Source organism: Octodon degus, unplaced genomic scaffold, assembly GCF_000260255.1.
Source record: "Octodon degus isolate 3935 unplaced genomic scaffold, OctDeg1.0 scaffold00145, whole genome shotgun sequence".
Classification (NCBI taxonomy): domain Eukaryota; kingdom Metazoa; phylum Chordata; class Mammalia; order Rodentia; family Octodontidae; genus Octodon; species Octodon degus.
Window position 1 is genome coordinate 6016631 of NW_004524721.1, and position 19842 is coordinate 6036472.

A 19842-nucleotide genomic window follows, 5' to 3' on the forward strand; every position below is an offset into this window, starting at 1 on the left:
TTAAGACAGGGTCTCATTATACAGTTCAGGCTGGCCTTGAGCTCACTTTGCAGCCCAGGCTGGTCTCTCACAGTGAATCCTCCTGCTTCAGCCTCCCTAATGCTGGGATTACAAGTGTGAGCCACCACACACAGCCTGAATCTTAGCAAGATTCAGCAAAATTTGAATTTTTTCCCCCTATACATTTAGAGTTTTTAATATAGTGACACTTATTTTATTTTTGTTAATTTTCTCTTCCCAGTTGAATTAAATTTGGGTCTTTGCTATATTTGATTTTGATATAGATACTTTACCTAACTTGGTTTCCACTCTGGTTTTTTCTTTCCTCTTCTGGAAAAGTATTTCAGGACAAATCACATGCCTGCTGCACCAGGTGTACACACACACACACACACACACACACACACACACACACACTGAGGTTGCTGCTGAGTGTGCTGTTCCTGTCACAAAGATGTAGCTACATATTACTTATCATGAACCAATTCCTGTTTTCTAGCGAGTTGGTGGAAGTATTCGGCCCTGGAAACAGATGTATGTTGTCCTTCGAGGCCACTCACTGTACTTGTACAAGGATAAAAGAGAGCAGACAACGCCATCTGAGGAAGAACAGCCCATCAGTGTTAATGCCTGCCTTATAGACATCTCTTACAGTGAGACCAAGAGGAAAAACGTATTTCGACTTACCACATCTGACTGCGAGTGCCTGTTTCAGGCTGAGGACAGAGATGACATGTTGGCCTGGATCAAGACCATCCAGGAAAGTAGCAACCTAAATGAAGAGGTATGGGTGGAAGCTGGCGCTGGCACTGCCACAGGGTTTTCCGCAATGCTGAACTAATTGGTAAAATTCAGCCATACTTACTGTTGATCACTTTACTGAAAATCACCAGCACTGACTGGCAAAATAGGCAGTATGTATTCTGCCTTCTCAGAAGGAGGGAGTCAGGCAGGAGAACCAGGTTCCTACTTCTAGTCACTGCTGCTTGTGCCTGGGCATTTGTTGAGGATTGGCCTAGGATCCTTTACAGGTAGCAGCATCTGTGGGGCTCAGGTTTCTTGAATGAAATGGCATTGTATTTGTACATAACCTAGCCACATTCTCCTTTGTGCTTGAAATCAGCTGTATATTATAATACCCAGCACAGGGGGCTGGAGAGATGGCTCAGTAGGGGCCTGAGTTTAATCCCTGGTTCCGCAAATAAATCAATCAATAAATTCTAGTACCCAATACAATGTACATGCTTAACAAATAATTGTTACACTGTATGGTTTAGGAAAGAATGCCAACAGAAAAAGGCTTATACCTGCTTAGTGCACATGTAAATTTTTTATAAATGTTTTAGTCCCAGGTTGGTTGAATCCACAGATGTAGGACTTACAGATAGAAAAGGTCAGCTGTGCCTTTATGACCAAATTTTCTTTTCTTCTTTCATTCTCAGTGTAGTTCAGGCTGTCTTTGAACTCACTATGTATTCCAAGCCAGCCTTGAACTTGCAGTAATTCTCTTGCCTCAGCCTCCTGAGTACTGGGATTACAACTGTGCATCACCACACCCACCTATGCTATGTCCAACAGATCTATTTTGTGATCTCAAAAAACAAGATTTTTGTGGGCTTAAAATATATTACAGGGGCTGGAGAGATAGCTCAGTGGAATAAGCGCTTCCCTGGCAAGCACAGGGGCCTGAGTTCAATCCCTGGTTCCACCAAAAATAAAAATAAATAAATAAATAATTTTTAAAAAACTTTTAAAAATATATTACAAAACAAGTTACTATATATAGGCAGAGATACTGATGGTTTTTATTAATGGAATTACAAAAGCCTATTGTGTAATGATTACTTTCTAAGAAAATATGCATCATCAAAAATCCTATTTAATGACTTGAGAATTTCCATCTTATAGCCATCAAGAAGATATTGTTTTTTTTTTTTTTTTTTTTTTTTTTTTTGTTTTTTTTTTTTTTTTGAGCAGAATATATTTATTGAGAGAAAGAAAGCTCCAGTCCCGAGAGAGGGACAGGAGGGAGGCCCGAGCGGGTAGTTCCCCCAAGAAGATATTGTTATGGCAGGAATTTCAATAGTAAAAGTAGTTTATAAAGTATGTATAACTGTAAACCTTTTTGAGATAATCTACCAATGATGAAATCAAGGTTTTATTTAGAGTACTACCTCTCCTTTATATCATTAATGCTGTTTTCTTTACACGCCTTTTCATGCCTCTTATAACCAAAGAAGTCATAAAGTTCTTTTCTCCTGTTTACTATACTCAGGGACATCTACATTAACTGTAAAGCCATACAAATAATGTTCTCTAAGCTAATCATTTCATTACTCCAATTCAAATATGAAAATGTATATACCATGATCAAAAAGCCTGCTTTTTATTTCCCTCTGTTAGTTTGCACCCTGCCTTGTTTGTGGTTAAGAATTAACCCCAAATTCTTACCAATGTGACCTTCATTCTACAACTATTTCCCACATAGAGCATCAGACCTGAATTTTATAAATTGAACAGAGTGAGATTGCAAATTGAGATTTCAGTTTTAAAATTCAGAGGAGTTCCTGTTTAATAAGTACCAGCTATGTCCCAGTCATTCCGTCAGGCAGACAATGTCCCTGTTCAATTTCCTTTAAATGGAACCAAAAGCTGGTGGGGCACACCTGTAATCTCAGCCCTCAGAAGGATAAGGTGGGAGACTCTCAAGTTAGAGGCCAACAGGCATAATGAGGCCCTATCTCAAAAAACAGAAACTTCCTCAAGTAGTAATCTGTGAAATGTAAGGCTGTTTTGAGGATTGAATGAGATATACTGATTGTGAAAAATGCATAGTGCATGGTATATAATAGTTCTCTGAGCACTTACCATGTGGCAGATTCTGTTCTTAAACATATGAATTAATCTCAGCAACCATATGAATATTTTTGTTAATTTTCACCATTTTATAAACAAGGATACTGTTTCAAAGTAATTAAGTAAATGTTTGTTTGGTTTTTTTTTTTGGGGGGGGGCTGGTGCAGAATGCCTTCAGGGCAGGTTTGGTTGGCTTGAGTTAGATTTTTTTTTTTTTTTTGGCTCCGAATGCCTTCAGCACAGGTTTAGCTGGTTTGAGTTGTGGGTATCGAACCCCAGCAACCTGAGCCTGATTGCTTTGTTGAAGCAGCCACTTAAAGAACTGAGCTAAGGAGCAGGCCTCCCTACACTCTTATTCTAGATCTTGGTCATATGATCTCTGTACTAGAAGAGTTAATTCCCCATAATGGGCTGTACCTAAGACCTTATGTGTGCCAGGCAAGCACAGTACCACTGAGCCACAGTCCTTACCCTAGAAGGGTAATAAGTTTAAATTCAAGACTTTTTTTAACTCCAAAACTTGCTTTCTTTATAAACTGTCTTTTATTATAATGAAAATGAGAAAAATTTTTAAAAGATTTGAAAACTTGTGTCAATATTTAAATGAAATCAGTACAAAAAAGATCCCTTCATGTTCATCTCTGGGTTTACCATGCAGTATACTATAAACGTGATCTTGCTGAGATTTAAAGGAAAAAACAAATTTTGGGCCTTTCCCTTGATAATCTAAATGCTGCTTATGATATAATTTCACATTCTCTAATGTTCCTACAAGTTAATCATTAACAAATTCTAGCAGTATTTTATCTTTTGTCCAAACGTATTATTTTTAATACGGACCATTCTTCACACTATTAAAGAAAAAAAGGACTCCCCAAGTTATGAAAAATGGTAACTCATTAAGTGTTGAACACTTGTTTTTTTCTGGCACTATTCTACATATTGCACAGATATAAAACTCTTGACAATGGAAGGAGGCTCTTAGAACATTTGTCACAGGATGTTAAATAGAGGTTTTGAAACAGCTCCAAAAAATAAAAAAGTTTATGTTGAACAAGCAGATTAGTACAATGGAAAGCTTCAAAAGAAAAAAATAAGTAGGCATCATTTCATTGTGTTTAAAATTAACTTTTTAATGTTACCTTCTGTTTTTTTCTTAAGGACACTGGAGTTACTAACAGAGATCTCATTAGCCGAAGAATAAAAGAATATAACAATTTGATGAGGTGAGAGTCCCATCATGCCTTTAGTTAATTCAGATGTGAGATGGGAAAGTTAATAAATGCTCATTTCTTTCAGCAGCAAAGCAGAACAATTGCCAAAAACACCTCGCCAGAGTCTCAGCATCAGGCAAACTCTGCTTGGTAGTAAATCAGAGGCAAAGACTCAAAGTCCACACTCCCCAAAGGAAGAGTCAGAAAGGAGGCTTCTCAATAAAGGTACTGATGTTAGTTTATTGGGCAGATTTGCCAGAAAAAAATGGGATTTGAGGTAAGGCCCAAGACCACATCTCCTGTAATCAAGACAAAGGGAGAAGAGTGTAACACTGAATGACTCAGAGACATATGTACTATCACTTTTTAGAAAAAACAGTATTTTTTTCTTTGCTAAAATCTTATGAAGACATACTAATTTTGCTTTCCTACTGATTCAAAGAATCACAGTGCATATAAAAGTTGTGTGGAAGGTTAAAATGAGTGACATAGTAGGAGGAAAATATTTTCATAAAAGTGGGATGTTTTATAGCATTTCAGTTTTTGCAAATGTTGATAAAGATTTTTAGATTCATAATTTAAATACTTCATTTTGTGTCATTTTGTTTTCAATAACAATCAAAAGATGATACGAGTCCCCCAAAAGACAAAGGCACATGGAGAAAAGGCATTCCAAGTATCATGAGAAAGACATTTGAAAAAAAGCCTGCTGCTACAGGGACGTTCGGTGTCAGACTGGATGACTGCCCACCAGCTCATACCAATCGGGTAGGAAACACCAGCCACCTGGTTTCCCAAAGTCATTAATTCAGCTACAACTATAACAGGACTTCAGTATACAGCATTTCAAGTCGGTTGAATTTTTCTCTCTGTAGCAGACCTTAGTTTCCTTAAATACTTCTCTGGCTCTGTGTGTGTGTGTGTGTGTGTGTGTGTGTGTGTGTGTGTGTGTGTGTGTGTGTGATTTTATCTGTTTTTTTCTAATGACCTGAAATGGATAATGACTCATCTTTAGAGATATATCTGAAAAGGTCAGTAAATATTCAATTTCAAATAATGTGTTTTTGATAGCATCTTATGGAAGAAACAAGAAAGACTTGAGAAAATACAGTAAATAGGGCTAGTGGTAGAGTACACTTGTATAGCACATAGGAAGCCCTGGGTTCTACCCCAGTACTACACACTTGTGCGTGTACACACACATGCATGCACACACACTGTATAGTAAGCGTGCATGTGTGTTTGTTAACTATAGCCGTTCCAGCACTCATTTCATGAGTTGATTGATACCCTACTCTTCTAATTTATCCCACCTTCTTACTTGTGTCTGTTTACTCTTACCTCCCCAAGGGCCTGTCTTGTTCTGCCTTAGCCTTTGCCTTCTCCTCTCACTTCCTCAAATAGCTCTTGCTGGTTTTATCTATTCCCAGTTCTCAACTGGATATATCCTTTATTTTCTCTACACATGTTCCTCTTTGGATGAAAAAGGCCCTTTAAAACATGTCATAAACAATCACTAATTAAATATAAAACTGTGCTGTGTTAAATAAAATGTTTATATCTTGTTTTGCAGTATATTCCATTAATAGTTGACATATGTTGCAAATTAGTTGAAGAACGAGGTCTTGAATATACAGGTATTTACAGAGTTCCTGGAAATAATGCAGCAATTTCAAGTATGCAAGAGGAACTCAACAAGGGAATGGCTGATATCGATATACAAGATGATGTAAGTTTTTTTTAATGACTGATGTAGATTTTTTATCCTTTGGTAATATTGACTACAGAAATGTATTTCTATTTTGCATACCTAGAAATGGCGAGATTTGAATGTGATAAGCAGTTTACTAAAATCCTTCTTCAGAAAGCTCCCTGAGCCTCTCTTCACAAATGGTAAGTTAACTCCTAAGAAAGAAGCCAGGAGAAACAGTTAATATTACAATGTCAGAAAACCATAGAATATTAATAATTATATTGAACCTGGCAGAGAACAGTTTTTCTCAAACAGAACTAGAGGTTCTAATTTAATTTTATGTAAAATGCATAATTTTGTGATTTGGATTTTTCTTATGCTATATTTCAATGGAAAAAGACTAATATCTTAAGTATATAAAGAGTTCAAAATAAAAGATCCAATTAAAACTTGGGCAGTAGGACCAGGGAGATAGCTCAGTAGAATAAGTGCTTGTCTGGCAAGCATAAGGTCCTGAGTTTAGTCGCCAGTACTGAAAAAAAAAACAGAGGACTCAGGACATAAGAGAACCTGTACTATAACATCCTGTAACTCAGTGATGTCCCACATTTTCTGATCAAGGAGATTATGGGGCCACAGAAGAAAGTGATCAACAACGGAGAGTTACATGGAGAGAAAACATTCTCTCAAGCTTTCGCAGAGAGCAAATTGGTCAAACATTGCCTGTGACTCATCCACATGGCTGACACTGACAAAGGATCTACAAATTGCAGTACAGATTTCAGGGTAAATCCTGAGGGGATTTGATAGACCTTGTCAGATACAAAAGTTACATTTCTTGTTATGTAGGTTGTGCTTTACTTTGGTCTTAACTATGCAGCAGAAAAGTATAAAAATGAGGTATAGAAAGTAAAGCCATATTAATATGCTGAGCTGTAAAAGTCAACAACTTCTGACATTGCCAGTCCTATGGATAACCTGCTACTATTATGGACTACTGGACTATGTTGGATTGTTTTGCTGAATTCACGCACCTACAATATTTAAATGGCAATGGAATACCCATCTCTGAAAAAACTAAACAGAAAAAGTGGTTATAAATGAAGGCCCATTTTGTATCTGTATATACAAATAGTTAGGATGGATATACAGCTACTTTCTCTTAATTCAATGAGAAGAAAGATTCGTACTAATGGTGTTTGGACAGGATATTACATTTGTATCTTGTACTATGAATAAATACTACAAAGACAATAATATGCAGTATATTAATCATTGAAACTGTCCTACTAATCAGTTTTGAAGCTGTCTCAGTGCTGTTTGTTTCTCAATAAAATAAATAAATAAATAAATAAAATAAAGGCCGCCCCCCAAAAAAAAAAAAACAAACTTGGGGCAATGAAATGATTAGACAGTTCACAGAAATACAAATAGTCAATAAGTACATGAAGAAATGTTCAACAGTAGAGAAATGCAAATTAAAATAACAGACTCCCATCTCACTCCAGAAAGATTGGCCACCATCAGGTGGGATTGTAAACTAGCACAACCACTATGGAAATCAGTATGGAAATTACACACAAAAAAACACATTATTTCCCTTCTAGGAATCTTCCCCAAAGAGTTAAGGCCATTATGTGTATAACCTTATTTATAGCAGCACAATTTACACTAGCTAAATCTTGGAAGCAGCCTGTATGTCCATCAACAAATGAATGGATAGAACAAAATGGGTATTTACATGCAGTAGAGTACTCTACTACTCTCCCATAAAGAAGAATAAACTTGAGTCATTTATAAGCAAATGGCTGCATCTTGAGGCCATAATGTTAAGTGAAGTGAATCAGATAAACTTACATATCTCATAGTTTCTCTTATATGAGATGCTCTAGTTATAAAAAAGGAGCAAAATAACAGATAATAGGAAGTAGGGAGGTAGATTTCAAAAGGGAAGGGAATCAAGAGATGGATGAGGAGAGGGTGGAAAGGGAAAAGGGATAGAGAAAGGAATTGAGATGTGTCCTCTGCATGAATCAACTCCTCATAAGGGGTGTAAATATATACTGAAAGTAGGTACTAATGAAAATAAAACTTTAAAAAATTACCTCAACATTCTAAAAAGTTGATCAATAAAATATAAATAACATTGTCAAGTCAATAAAATACATATTATCTGTTTCATTTATGTTGACAGCATAAAAGTACATTGTTTTCAGTGGAAAGTCTTCAGGCATAATAAAGTATAATTATTAGAAAAACATCTTTTCAATCAAGCCAAGTAATTGAATTGCTGTAGTAGGTGTTGTTGAGGGTGGAGGACAATAGACAGGCTACATAAATATTGGGTGGTACCCTCAAGGAACTCACATATTTTTGAATTTTCTATTTGTTGATAAGACTTGGATTTTAAAACAACATATTTTAGAAATTTACATTTTGAAGGCCATTTGAGATCTTCCGTGTATTTTTTTTTTTTCAATTAAATCCCAAAGGATAACTGGATAAGTCATGCAAGCAATTTAAGATACATCTGTTTTGTTGTTCTTATTGTTGTCAGATAAGTATGCCGATTTTATTGAAGCCAATCGTAAAGAGGATCCTCTAGATCGACTGAAAACATTAAAGAGACTAGTAGGTATTGTTTTTTTATTGCTAGAGGTACAGCTAAAATGCAGCACTTAAACCCACCATGAGGATAATGTGTTTCAGATTCATGATTTACCTGAACATCATTATGAAACACTCAAGTTTCTCTCAGCTCATCTGAAGACAGTGGCAGAAAACTCAGAAAAAAATAAGGTATGTAAGGTATATATTTAAGAAATGGATTTTTAGGGGCTTAGCTCTAAAACATATGTATCTTCGCTTTGTGCCAAAAATCAAAAATCATCTTATAATTCAACAAAAGCTCTAAAATAACATCAGATCAACCGAATCCCTCTAAAAGAGAAGGATTCACAGCTAACCAGCTTTCACTCACTATTTTCAAAATGTACTTCACTTTACATTTATTGAATTTCATCTATATTCTCACTATTATGAATAGGTGACTTATGTACATCTGTCAAAAAGGGTACCATATGGTCCCCAGAGAACAATAAGATCTTTACTTTTCAATATGTCCTCCCTTTTAAGGCTGCTACATTAATTAATCAAATAAAATTTGCTATAAATACTGTTTAATAATCAATTCATCTGGAGTTTTGAGAGGGTCTCACTTATGTAGAGACCAGGCTGGACATGGGACTCTTAATAATCCTGTCTCAACCTCCTGAGTGCTGGGATTACAGACATGCACCACCATGTCCTGCTTATTTCTAAAATCTCTTTTTACAGGCATATGTTTTATTGTACAGGCAAAACCTACACATAATGAATATTTGACTTCCTTTCCTATCATTATTCCTCTTATTTCTTGTGTAAATGCTCTGGCTAAATTTTCCAGGGCTATGTTGAATAAGAGTGGAGACAGTGAACATCCTTGTTTGTTCCTGATTTGAGAGTGAAAGCTTTCAGTTTTTTTCCATTTGTTATGATGTTGGCTATTGGTGTGTCATAGGTACCTTTTATCAGATTGAGGTAAAGACCATCTAGTCCAATTTTCTGTAGGGTTTTTATCATGAATGGGTGCTGGAGTTCGTCAAAAGCTTTTTCTGTATCTGTTGAGATAATCACAGTTTTTGTCCTTGGCTATGTTAATATGGTGTATTACATTTATTGATTTACATATGTTGAACCATCTCTACATCTGTAGGGTAAATCTCACCAGGTCATGGTATATAATCTTGGTGATCTGCTACATTCTGTTTGCTAGTATTTTATTGAGTATTATTGCATCTATATTCATTAGAGAGAGAGGCCTGTAGTTCTCTTTCCTAATTGGGTATTTCTCTGGTTTTGCTGTCAGAGTAATGTTTGCTTCCAGGAATGAATTCAGGAGCATTGCTTCCCTTTCAGTTTCATCAAAGAGTTTGAGAAGTAGTGGTATTATTAGGTTAGTAGTTTAAAAATAAAAAATGATGATTTTCTAACTCTATAGTTATCATTATTTGCAGATGACATAATACTCTACATTAGGAGACTCCAAAAACTCCACCAAAAGACTGCTAGATTTAATAACCAAATTCAGTAGTGTAGCTGGATACAAAGTCAACACTCAAAAAATCATTTTTAAACTTCTAATAATAGAACTGATTCAGGTAACAATCATCAGTGACTGAGGAAAAAGATGAAAAATTGAAACCAAATGCATCAGTCAAATGTAATATGTAGGTTTTGTTTGCACAATAAAACAAATTCTGTATAAGACATTTTAGAGCTATCTCCATGCCCCAAAGTTCTTAGTTTGATATAGGACCTAGCTAAAACTGTATCCTCAGTTGTATCCATATACAATTATCATTACATGTAAATATGTAAAAATGAGGTATGTACTGGAGCAAAGAGCTTCACAGGATTTGGCTGAAGTAAAAATTGGTCTGAAAAAAGATTATTGATGGATGTAGACCTTGATGGATATAATACTGGAGCAAATCTTGAACCCTTTATATATCTTTACAATCCTTTTTCATTTTCATATCTTGAGGTAAGGGGTCTCCCGATTACCTGCTTTAAAAATGTTGTCAGTTAATCCATTTCCAGGAGCTAGTTTAAAATCAAATCAGTTGCTTTTAATCACAGACTTATTGAGACAAATGAATACCAGTTAGGCATTGCACATTCTCATTAAATATTTAGTTTTTACCTGTATTAGTCAACTCTTGTTTTTTCTTGAAAAAGAACTTTTCAGAAGTAAAATACCCAAACCTGCAATGGGAATTTAATTCTTTAAGAAAACGTCGATATTTTTTAATTCTTCCAGATGGAACCAAGAAACCTGGCCATTGTTTTTGGCCCAACTCTAGTTCGAACATCAGAAGACAATATGACACACATGGTCACCCACATGCCTGATCAGTACAAGATAGTAGAAACACTCATCCAGCATGTAAGTTCCCGCTGCATCTCTTTGAGACCATTCATTTTCATGAGCAGCTGATACTTGGTAGGCAAAAGTTGCTTATAATTCTTTTATCCCAAGAAATACCTTTTCTGTACTATCTTCCAAGGTAGAAATATATATAGGAGGTTATTTAATTTTTCTTTTCACCTTTTTATTTTAACTTTTAGCATGACTGGTTTTTCACAGAAGAAGGTGCTGAAGAGCCTCTTGTAAGTATTGGCCATCATTTCTACTCACTTATTTTCACTTGGGACACAGATCCTGATGCTACAACAGTGTCAACCTCCTGCTTTGTATGCTATTGTCTGCTTTGCACCCTGGAAGCAGGTCGCTACCTCCTCAGTTTCTGATCTAATGAAAACACAAGTATGATGCTTACTTTTCAAATATTTGTATATAACTAATGTAAGAAAATTAAGCCAGGTGCTTTGTTCAGTAATGTGTCTTTAATTAAATGTTTGAATTTTAAAGAAAGTATATTTGAAGCGATGATGAAGAGATCTTTGTTTGTTAACCATAGACAACAGTACAGGAGGAAAACACAGTAGACTCCCAGCCAGTGCCAAACATAGATCACTTACTCACCAACATTGGAAGGACAGGCGTGTCCCCTGGAGATGTATCAGGTAACTCTTGCCTGGGCAGTATTGATCCCTAGGTTTAAAACTGCATTCTTATAACATGAAAGAGCAAATCAGTCATATGTAATAATTCACTCTGATTTTAGTTTCTTTTTCTTTCTCTTTTTTTTTTTTTTCCTTTCAACTAATTAAAAACCTTCCTTTTCTGATTGACCTCAGTTATCTTCCAGTGCCTATAATGCCATTGACAGTGCATGGAGTTGTAATGTTTGTCAGAATCAAATATGAGGAAAATGAGCATGCAAACCACTGTTTTGTTCTTTTTTTTTAATCCACAGTTTCCATGTAATAGTCATCACAAGGTAAAACAGATACATGCTACTGAATATGTGGTTGCTGTGATGGCAGAAAGTATGGTTGAGACTGTATACAGAGTTCTTGAGCTAGAAGTTCTGTGAAAAGCAGCCAGTTAACATGTAAAACTGCTAATGGACACCATTCTCATAAATGTAGTACATTATCTGTCACCATAAATGTCACAGTAAAAGTCAATCTATTTGACCTTTATTTTCTTCTGTTTCCTATTGCCACCCTAATGCTTGGTTAAGTATTAGTTTTTATAGGCTCTTTTGATGAAAACCTTTTCCTGCCAAACTGTTGCACTAATCTAGCATGTTGTTTCACACAATGTTCTCCCTTTGTCTCTAGTTCTTGTTTTAGTCTTAAAGGGTTTTTTTCAGCATTACTGACACAGGCAAATCTATACTGATGTTGAACAGGCGAAGTGGGAGGAGTCTATCACACGGTAATGTCACTAGTGGATTCTGTGATGTCCCTGATGGACAGCTGGAACTGTAGGAAGAAGGAGGACTGCTGTCCACACTGTAGCTGCCTTGTCTGCAGAAATCCCCGATTCTTGTAAATTCACAGTTGATCTGTGGTGTAAAGTTTCTCTCTTAAGAATATTGTAAACAGATCAATACTACTTTCTTAAAAGTTTTTCTGCTGTTTCTTGTTATTTCTGAAGCAGACCCTGAGGAGAAATAGCATGGTATGGTCTACCAGTTCTTAAAGTCATAAAGCATTTAGCCATGTGTTAAAAGGGGCGTGGCACGGGGCTCAGCTCATTAATTTTGAAGATCAATTTCCATGAAGTTGAAAGATAAAATAACAAAATCAGTATTATTTTGAATAGTGCTAGCCCCTTCCTACCCTCTTTATAATTGTATAATCTGAGTTTTTGCCAGACAGTAAAATTATGGTCTCCATTTTCCATTTCCATAATAGCATCTGTTAATAGATAAATTATAAAACTGGTAGCAATTTAACCAAATAGTCAAAAGGATCCCTGACTACACTGATATGGAACTGGGGTCTGAAGCATAAAAATCAGCTTTATGTAAAATAAAACCAAAATAACCTGGAAGCAGGGTTATCCTGGGGCCTCTTTTGTCTCCATACTTATACAGTATATGCTTTTAAAATTTCAGTCTGACAAAAATTAACAAAATACACCAGTACAAGTATCTCAATTTGTAGCTAGGGCAGCCAACAATCTGAAAGTTCTACATTGTGTATCAGTCTGAGATACAGGATGTGGTACATAATACAATTCTTAAAAGGTCTTTAAGCTTCTTTATTGCTAGATTTAATATTTAGAAATAAACATTAGTATTTCTGTTTTTGTTTAGTACAGGGCTCCTTTGCCATTCTTATCATTGAGCTGGTTCTGCCTACAATTCACAGCATCCTTTCATGGCGGTGGCTTTCTGTGGTGCAGCTTGCATCTTTGTGAGCTCTGACTATCCACTGTGTTCTATTGTTTTGAGTTTTGCTTTCACATTTTGTTCTGTGCCTGTCTTCTCCATAAGTTTTGCATTGTTTGTTGAAAGTACTAAAGATTGGCTAATACTGATCATGTTTTATTTACTTCTTCACAGATTCAGCTACTAGTGACTCGACAAAATCTAAGGTAAATTGTTGTATGCAGTTTGCAAGTATTTTAGGGGGAATTGCTTTTTGAGTAATCACTGTGATTAATATTCAAGTGCATCTTTATCCATACCTGATGAACCAAAGCAACAAAGTCTAATAGATGGAAAAATTAGTTCTTCAAGTAAGTTAGAATACTAGATTATGAATTGGACTGTGGAGTTTCTGATAGAATAGTTATTAAATGCAAACAACCAAGCTTCTTCCCCTTTGTTCTTTTTTTTTTTTTTTTTTTGCAGAACCAGGGATTGAACGCAAGCCCTTGTGCTTGCCAAGCACACATTTATTCTACTGAGCCATCTCCCTGCCCCTCTTTGTTTTTGAAATTTTGCTAACATGAAAAAATTTTTTTCTAACATGTATATGAAAATAGAGAAAATGGTCTAATCAGTCTCCATGAACTTATTACTCATCTTCAACAATTTTTAGCCAATCCTGCTTCTTCACATTCTTTCCCTTTTCCTCCTTCTGGAACTATTTTCAAGCAAGTCCAAAACATGTCATTTTATGTGCAGATATTTTAGTATAATAGATTTATACATTGTTGTAGATTATGTGCGTGTGTGTGTGTGTGTGTGTGTAGTGCATATATATATTCTTGCTTTCTTTTCAGCAAAATTACTAGTTCTGTTTTTGTATTTTAATGTAATTTGTATTTGATTGACAGCAACACCCAAGCACAGTTTTTTAGATTATTATATTTTACAATTAAATGTGAATTTTATATGCCACATTTAAATATCGTATCACTTAGAATTGTCTCCAAATTTTTATTGTGAAAAGTGTTAAGGCTACAGTAAAGCTGTTAGAATAACAGCACCCAAACCCTAAATCCTCCATTGACAAATTCTGATATATTTAAATACAGTAAGTCCAACTTATGAATGAGAATGAGTTCTGCTCTGGAAGACTTGTTTATAGTCAGATTCATTCATAAGCTGACACAGTGAGTCATATTCAGTACACCTGTGAATGTTTATGACTCGTTTGTAAGTCAGGGACTTCGTGTAATACATATATTTTTTTTCCTCATTTGAGTTAGTTGTACACATAACTATACCCCTAAATGTTGTAACGTGCATCTCCTGAGAGCAAAGCCATTTCCCTCCAGCTTTTCCCTGGCCCATTCTGGCCCACCTGTGTCAGAATGTTGTTTAGTCTGGAATCTGTGTTCCCTGTGCAGGAAATGAAGGGTGCCAGAGCTTACAGAAGCAGGAAAGTCTGTAGTTTTAGAGAAATTAATAAGGATCAGGAAAAGTAGATGCCACTACACACAAATTATCACCTGGAAAGAACAGATGCAAATGTCTTGGCAAAGAAGTAGGCAGAGAGTGTAAATGAAAATATATTTTTGGCATAAGTTTTAAAGGGTATAAGAAAACAAATGACACTTTTTCTGTGCTTCTAGAGCTTTAGTAGATTTAATTCTTTAAGAAACATATTTAGGGGGAAAATAGAAAGTCCACTCAGTGTGTTCTGCTCAGTCTTATTTCTCTTGTTGTCATCCTCTAGGGTTCTTGGGGATCTGGGAAGGATCAGTATAGCAGGGAACTGCTTGTATCCTCCATCTTTGCAGCTGCTAGTCGCAAGAGGAAAAAGCCAAAAGAAAAAGCACAACCCAGCAGCTCAGAAGATGAATTGGACAGTGTATTTTTTAAGAAGGAAAATGTGGAACAGTGTCATGGTGATACTAAAGAAGAGTCCAAAAAAGAAAGTGAGACATCGGGCAGAAAACAGAGGATCCTCGTTGCCAAAGAAAATAGTGCTAAGAAAGATACCAGCACATCAAGAGAAGAGAAGACACTGCTGCGAAAGGAGAGCACACCCTCTGAGGAGTTGTCACCCCCTCACAGCTCAAAGCTGAACCGGTCACCCACCCTGAGCTGTCGCTTTACCATTCTGAAAGAGAGTCCCAGATCCCTTCTGCCAGCAAAGTCCTCCCACCTGGAGGAGACTGGCTCTGACTCCGGCACTTTGCTCAGCACATCTTCCCAGGCTTCTCTGGCAAGGTTTTCCACTAAGAAATCAACTAGTCCAGAAATTAAACATAGTGAGTTTTTGGTGAATGTGGGCACCATCACCTCTGACTATTCTACAACTTCATCTGCTACATTCATGACGAGCCTGGACTCCAGCCGCATCAGCCCTGAGGTGCAGTCGGTGGCAGAAAGCAAGGGAGATGAGGCTGATGATGAGCGCAGTGAGCTGATCAGCGAGGGGCGCCCCGTGGAGACGGACAGCGAGAATGACTTTCCCGTTTTCCCCGTGGCTTTGACGTCAGAAAGGCTTTTCCGAGGAAAGCTCCCAGAGGTTACCAAGATGAGCCGGAGAAACTCAGAAGGAAGTGAAGCAAGCTGTACCGAGGGGAGTTTGACTCCCAGTTTAGAAAGCCGGAGGCAGCTCTTTAGTTCACACAAACTTATTGAATGTGATACACTGTCCAGAAAAAAGTCTGCTAGATTCAAGTCAGACAGTGGAAGTCTAGGAGATGCCAAGAATGAAAAAGAAACACCTTCGATAACTAAAGTGTTTGATGTCATGAAGAAAGGAAAATCAACTGGGAGTCTGCTGCCGCCAACCAGAAATGAATCAGAAAAACAGGAACCCACTTGGAAAACAAAAATAGCAGATCGGTTAAAACTGAGACCCAGAGCACCTGCTGATGATATGTTTGGAGTAGGAAGTCAAAAAACAAACCCTGAGACTGCTAAAAGAAAAAACATCAAACGTAGACACACGCTAGGAGGGCATAGAGATGCTATTGAAATCAGCATTCTGAATTTCTGGAGAGCACATGAGCAGAGTGGGGAGAGAGAATCTGAACTTTCAGCTGTGAATCGGTTAAAACCAAAATGCTCAGCCCAGGACCTCTCAATCTCAGACTGGCTGGCCCGGGAACGCTTGCGCACCAGTGCATCTGACCTAAGCCGAGGAGAAACCGGAGAGCCCTTGCCAGAGAACCCTAACACTGCAGAAACCCCTGCAACTGACACACCTCTTTCTCTGCAGTGTGACACTGGCAGTTCTGATACCTTGGCTGCAGCCAGGCGGCCCCTTCTTTCCACACCACCGCAGTCCCCTGGCCAAGTCAATGGAGAAAGCTTCCAGAACAGGAACCAGGATGTCTGTTCTGCAGCAGATGCCCATCCTCATAAACTCTCTGAAGCCCCTGGCAATAAGGCACAGTTCCACCCCTATCTTTAACCTGGGGCATGTCCACTCTATCAAATATGAAACTGCTGTTACGCGTTCCAGTAACTCTGTAAATATTTTCTTGTACCAGAATTGTTATGCAGCCTTCATTTGGGCTCGTTTCATCATTTTGCACTGTGAAATAGCTTTACAGTGCATTACTACAGCCAGAAGAACACATGTATGTATTTCAAAGTATATTGGATAGTTGTACACAAATGAGCAAGGTCTTTGCTGCAACTTACTGCATAGTATATCCCCCAACTTACTGAAGAGAAGCGCTGGCATTAGTGTGCAGCAAATCTGTTCTTTTGGTTTCATCACTAACAAAAGTGCCTCATCATGAAAGTACATTTGATTTTTAGGGTGCCATATTGTTAAAATTAGATAAACTTACATCAAATAAACAAATGCATTTTATCGGTAACAAATTTCATTACATTTACCAGTTTTAACACAGGTGGATACAGAACTTCCATTCTTTAGTCATTCCAGGTGGATTGAGTTTTATATCCAAACTTTTAATACAGTTTTTGAGTTTTGTGTGACTTGAATTTTTAATCTCTCTGTAAAATACATAACTTAAATGAACATATTATATGTGTATCTTTTCTTCAGATACCAGATTTGATATAAATGTTGTAACATAGGTGTGTAGATAGTAGGCCTGGATGGAACTGGCTTCTTTATAAGAATATAATTCTGCATGAGAACTTACTGAATCCAAACCTGTGTCATGCCTGTGTGCATACCCAATTAAACACTGGAAATAAAAGTTGTTTTGGTGAACTTTGTATGGGTTGAAACTTCTGTTTTTAAATGTTGCCCAATTCTATGACTAATTGGTTCTAACTTCCATATTTCTAACTGTGACTGACAGGAATCTCTTGTAAATGCCTACATTAGCCTCATCTCCACCCTGTACACAGATATTTAACTTTTTTAGTTAAAGTATACTCTTTACTTTTTCATAAGATCATGTTTATTGTTCAAGCCTGGCCTTAAGTCTCCCTGGAGTGACACTTCCCATCTTAACCAGACTATCGCTCCCACATATAAAGTAAGTTCCAGTATACCATTGTATTGTTCTTCTATAGACTGCAGTTTAAAACCCTCTCTATTGGGGGGGAAATGTGAGGAAGAAATATTGAAAACTAGAAAAGAATCACAACCCCAACCCATGGCTCAGTTAAAAATTTGTGCTTTGCCATCCATTGTCACTGTTGTGGAAGCTACTCATCTCTTCGCATCCTTTCAAGTACCAGGCATTCTCGGAGCTTTACATTTTTATTTTGATTTTAAGAAAAAATGAATGGATGTGATATATCACACTATTTTGGAATAAGGTTTTTTTTTTTTTTTTTGGTTCCTCGAATGCCTTCAGGGCACTTTTGGCCAGCGGGAGAGTTGTGAGGTTCGAACTCCAGCAACCTGAGGCTGACAGCTTTGGGGAAGCAGCCACTTAAAGGACTGAGCTAGGGCCAGGCCCCCCATCACACTATTTTGTATTCCCTACATTACCAAGCAAAGGAGCGCCTCTCAGATATCTATTGGCCATTCCAATTTTCTTTCTTTCTTTTTTTTTTTTTTTCCAATTTTCTTAAGTACATTCTGTTAACTTGTGACTATTGCTTTTTATTTGTCTTTTTCCTCATAGATTTTTATGTAACCTGTCTACTAGTCCTGATTAGAAATATTGCTGTTTTCTCCATTTGTAATTTTTTTGCATTGTTTTAATTTTTTTTTAACTTAGCCAGATTTATCAGCTTTTATGCGTACCTTTAGACCTTCTTAGAAATACTTTAAAAAACAAAACAAACCTATTAGTGTCCAGCAGAAGTTGGGTTTTTGTTGTTGTTTTTTGTAGGCTTTACACTTTTTATGTGTGGAATTTATTTTATGAATTATGTGAGGTAGGATGGCAGCAATGCTTGTGTTATCATAATTCCTCATAATCTTACAAAAATTTCAGATCTATGACCCATGAATTCTTATGCAAAAAAATAAGTTGTCCCTCACTTGACACTGCACTGCTAAAGTTGTGTAACAGCATGGCAGCTCTAGCAGACTGCTACGTATAACAGAACTGGACCTTGTCGTAATATAGACATTTCAGCTGGTTGTACTGGAAGGAAGAGGAGAGCTGTACCAGGGCAGAATACCTATTCTATGGTCCTTCCATGTCCCTGCAGTGAAAACTACAGTGACAGCTACAATAACATCTTGGGAGAGAGTACAAAGAAATACAAAGCAGGGGAAAGCTTAGTATTTTCCAGCCAAGAAGCAGATAGAGTGGGCTTAGGCCTCTAAACCATCTGGCTGCCTTGCTGGCCAGATAGCAGACTAAAGCGCCTGCTTAGGGAGGCACAGCTAACTGTTGGATCCCTGACTCAGCCCATGGGGCACACTGAGACATGCTAAGACTGGGCTTGGTGGTGTGCTCCTGTAATCCCAGCGCTTGGGATACTAAAAACAGGACAGTCACTAGGAGTCCAGTCTGTTTAGTGAGACCCTATAGACTCTGTACTAAGTATATAAAAAATAATAATAAACCATCTAGCTGTAGAGCAGTTACAAAAGGGAAATATTGGGAACTGAGGATGGAGACTTGTCAGTTTTCAAGTTCATTGGCTGTGGGGTTCTGAAGGTGATTTGTAGTAACACAGGGATGGGATGATTTGAACCTTTACTTCCTGAGAATGAAAATGGTGGTTTTGAAAATCTACTGACATAATAAAGCAAAAAACTTAAAATGTGTGCCACATTGTCTGAATTTCATGTAGGCTTAATTAGCATTAGATTTTTTTAAGGTATAGATTAACCTTTCAGATAATATTCCTATGCCTCAGTTCTTGACACAATTATGTATATGTAGATACTTCTTTGTAGTAACAGTTACAGTTTCATAGATTCTTAAATTAAATCAAAGTTAATAGTCATTGAAGTTCTGCAGGATAACCCAAAAATACTTGAATATCTTTATCATGTGTACCAAGTTTTGTCCTTTCGATTTAAAACATTCTAACTGCTTTGCCTCCCGGTAGCCTCCTTGCAATGCCAACTCAGACTGTTCATCTCTAAAACAATCATGATTCAAGGGTGTTTGCTGTGCGAAGTTGCCCTTGGTTATGGTTCCAGTTTTAGATTCTCAAAAATAAAAGAAAATACGAAGTTGACTTGGAAATAAACCTGACTGGGCTCTCACAAAGACTTTTGCTTTTAGTACTAGTTATTTACAGAAGGCCTGAGACTTCAGGACCTTTAACTTTCAATCTTCTGTGTAAATATTACTGAAGCATGTTAGGAAGCTTA

At 36.9% G+C, this 19842-nt stretch overlaps 1 protein-coding gene across 7 annotated transcripts in view; it reads left to right on the forward strand.

Annotated features, from left to right (window-relative positions):
• Arhgap21 (Rho GTPase activating protein 21) overlaps nucleotides 1-17318 on the forward strand; it is a 146986-nt gene extending 129668 nt beyond the window's left edge. For 5 of the 7 annotated variants that reach the window (XM_023701954.1, XM_023701957.1, XM_023701959.1 and 2 more), the window contains 13 exons: nucleotides 500-784; nucleotides 4018-4082; nucleotides 4156-4295; nucleotides 4696-4838; nucleotides 5644-5799; nucleotides 5885-5963; nucleotides 8321-8394; nucleotides 8473-8562; nucleotides 10625-10750; nucleotides 10933-10974; nucleotides 11286-11391; nucleotides 13287-13318; nucleotides 14851-17318. In XM_023701954.1, coding sequence (XP_023557722.1) covers nucleotides 500-784; nucleotides 4018-4082; nucleotides 4156-4295; nucleotides 4696-4838; nucleotides 5644-5799; nucleotides 5885-5963; nucleotides 8321-8394; nucleotides 8473-8562; nucleotides 10625-10750; nucleotides 10933-10974; nucleotides 11286-11391; nucleotides 13287-13318; nucleotides 14851-16542 — 3030 coding nt within the window. In that variant the 3' untranslated portion in view covers nucleotides 16543-17318. The remainder of the gene's footprint in view (nucleotides 1-499; nucleotides 785-4017; nucleotides 4083-4155; nucleotides 4296-4695; nucleotides 4839-5643; nucleotides 5800-5884; nucleotides 5964-8320; nucleotides 8395-8472; nucleotides 8563-10624; nucleotides 10751-10932; nucleotides 10975-11285; nucleotides 11392-13286; nucleotides 13319-14850) is intronic. The other 2 variants (XM_023701956.1, XM_023701958.1) reach the window with 1 other exon arrangement.
• The last annotated feature ends 2524 nt before the right edge of the window (nucleotides 17319-19842 follow it).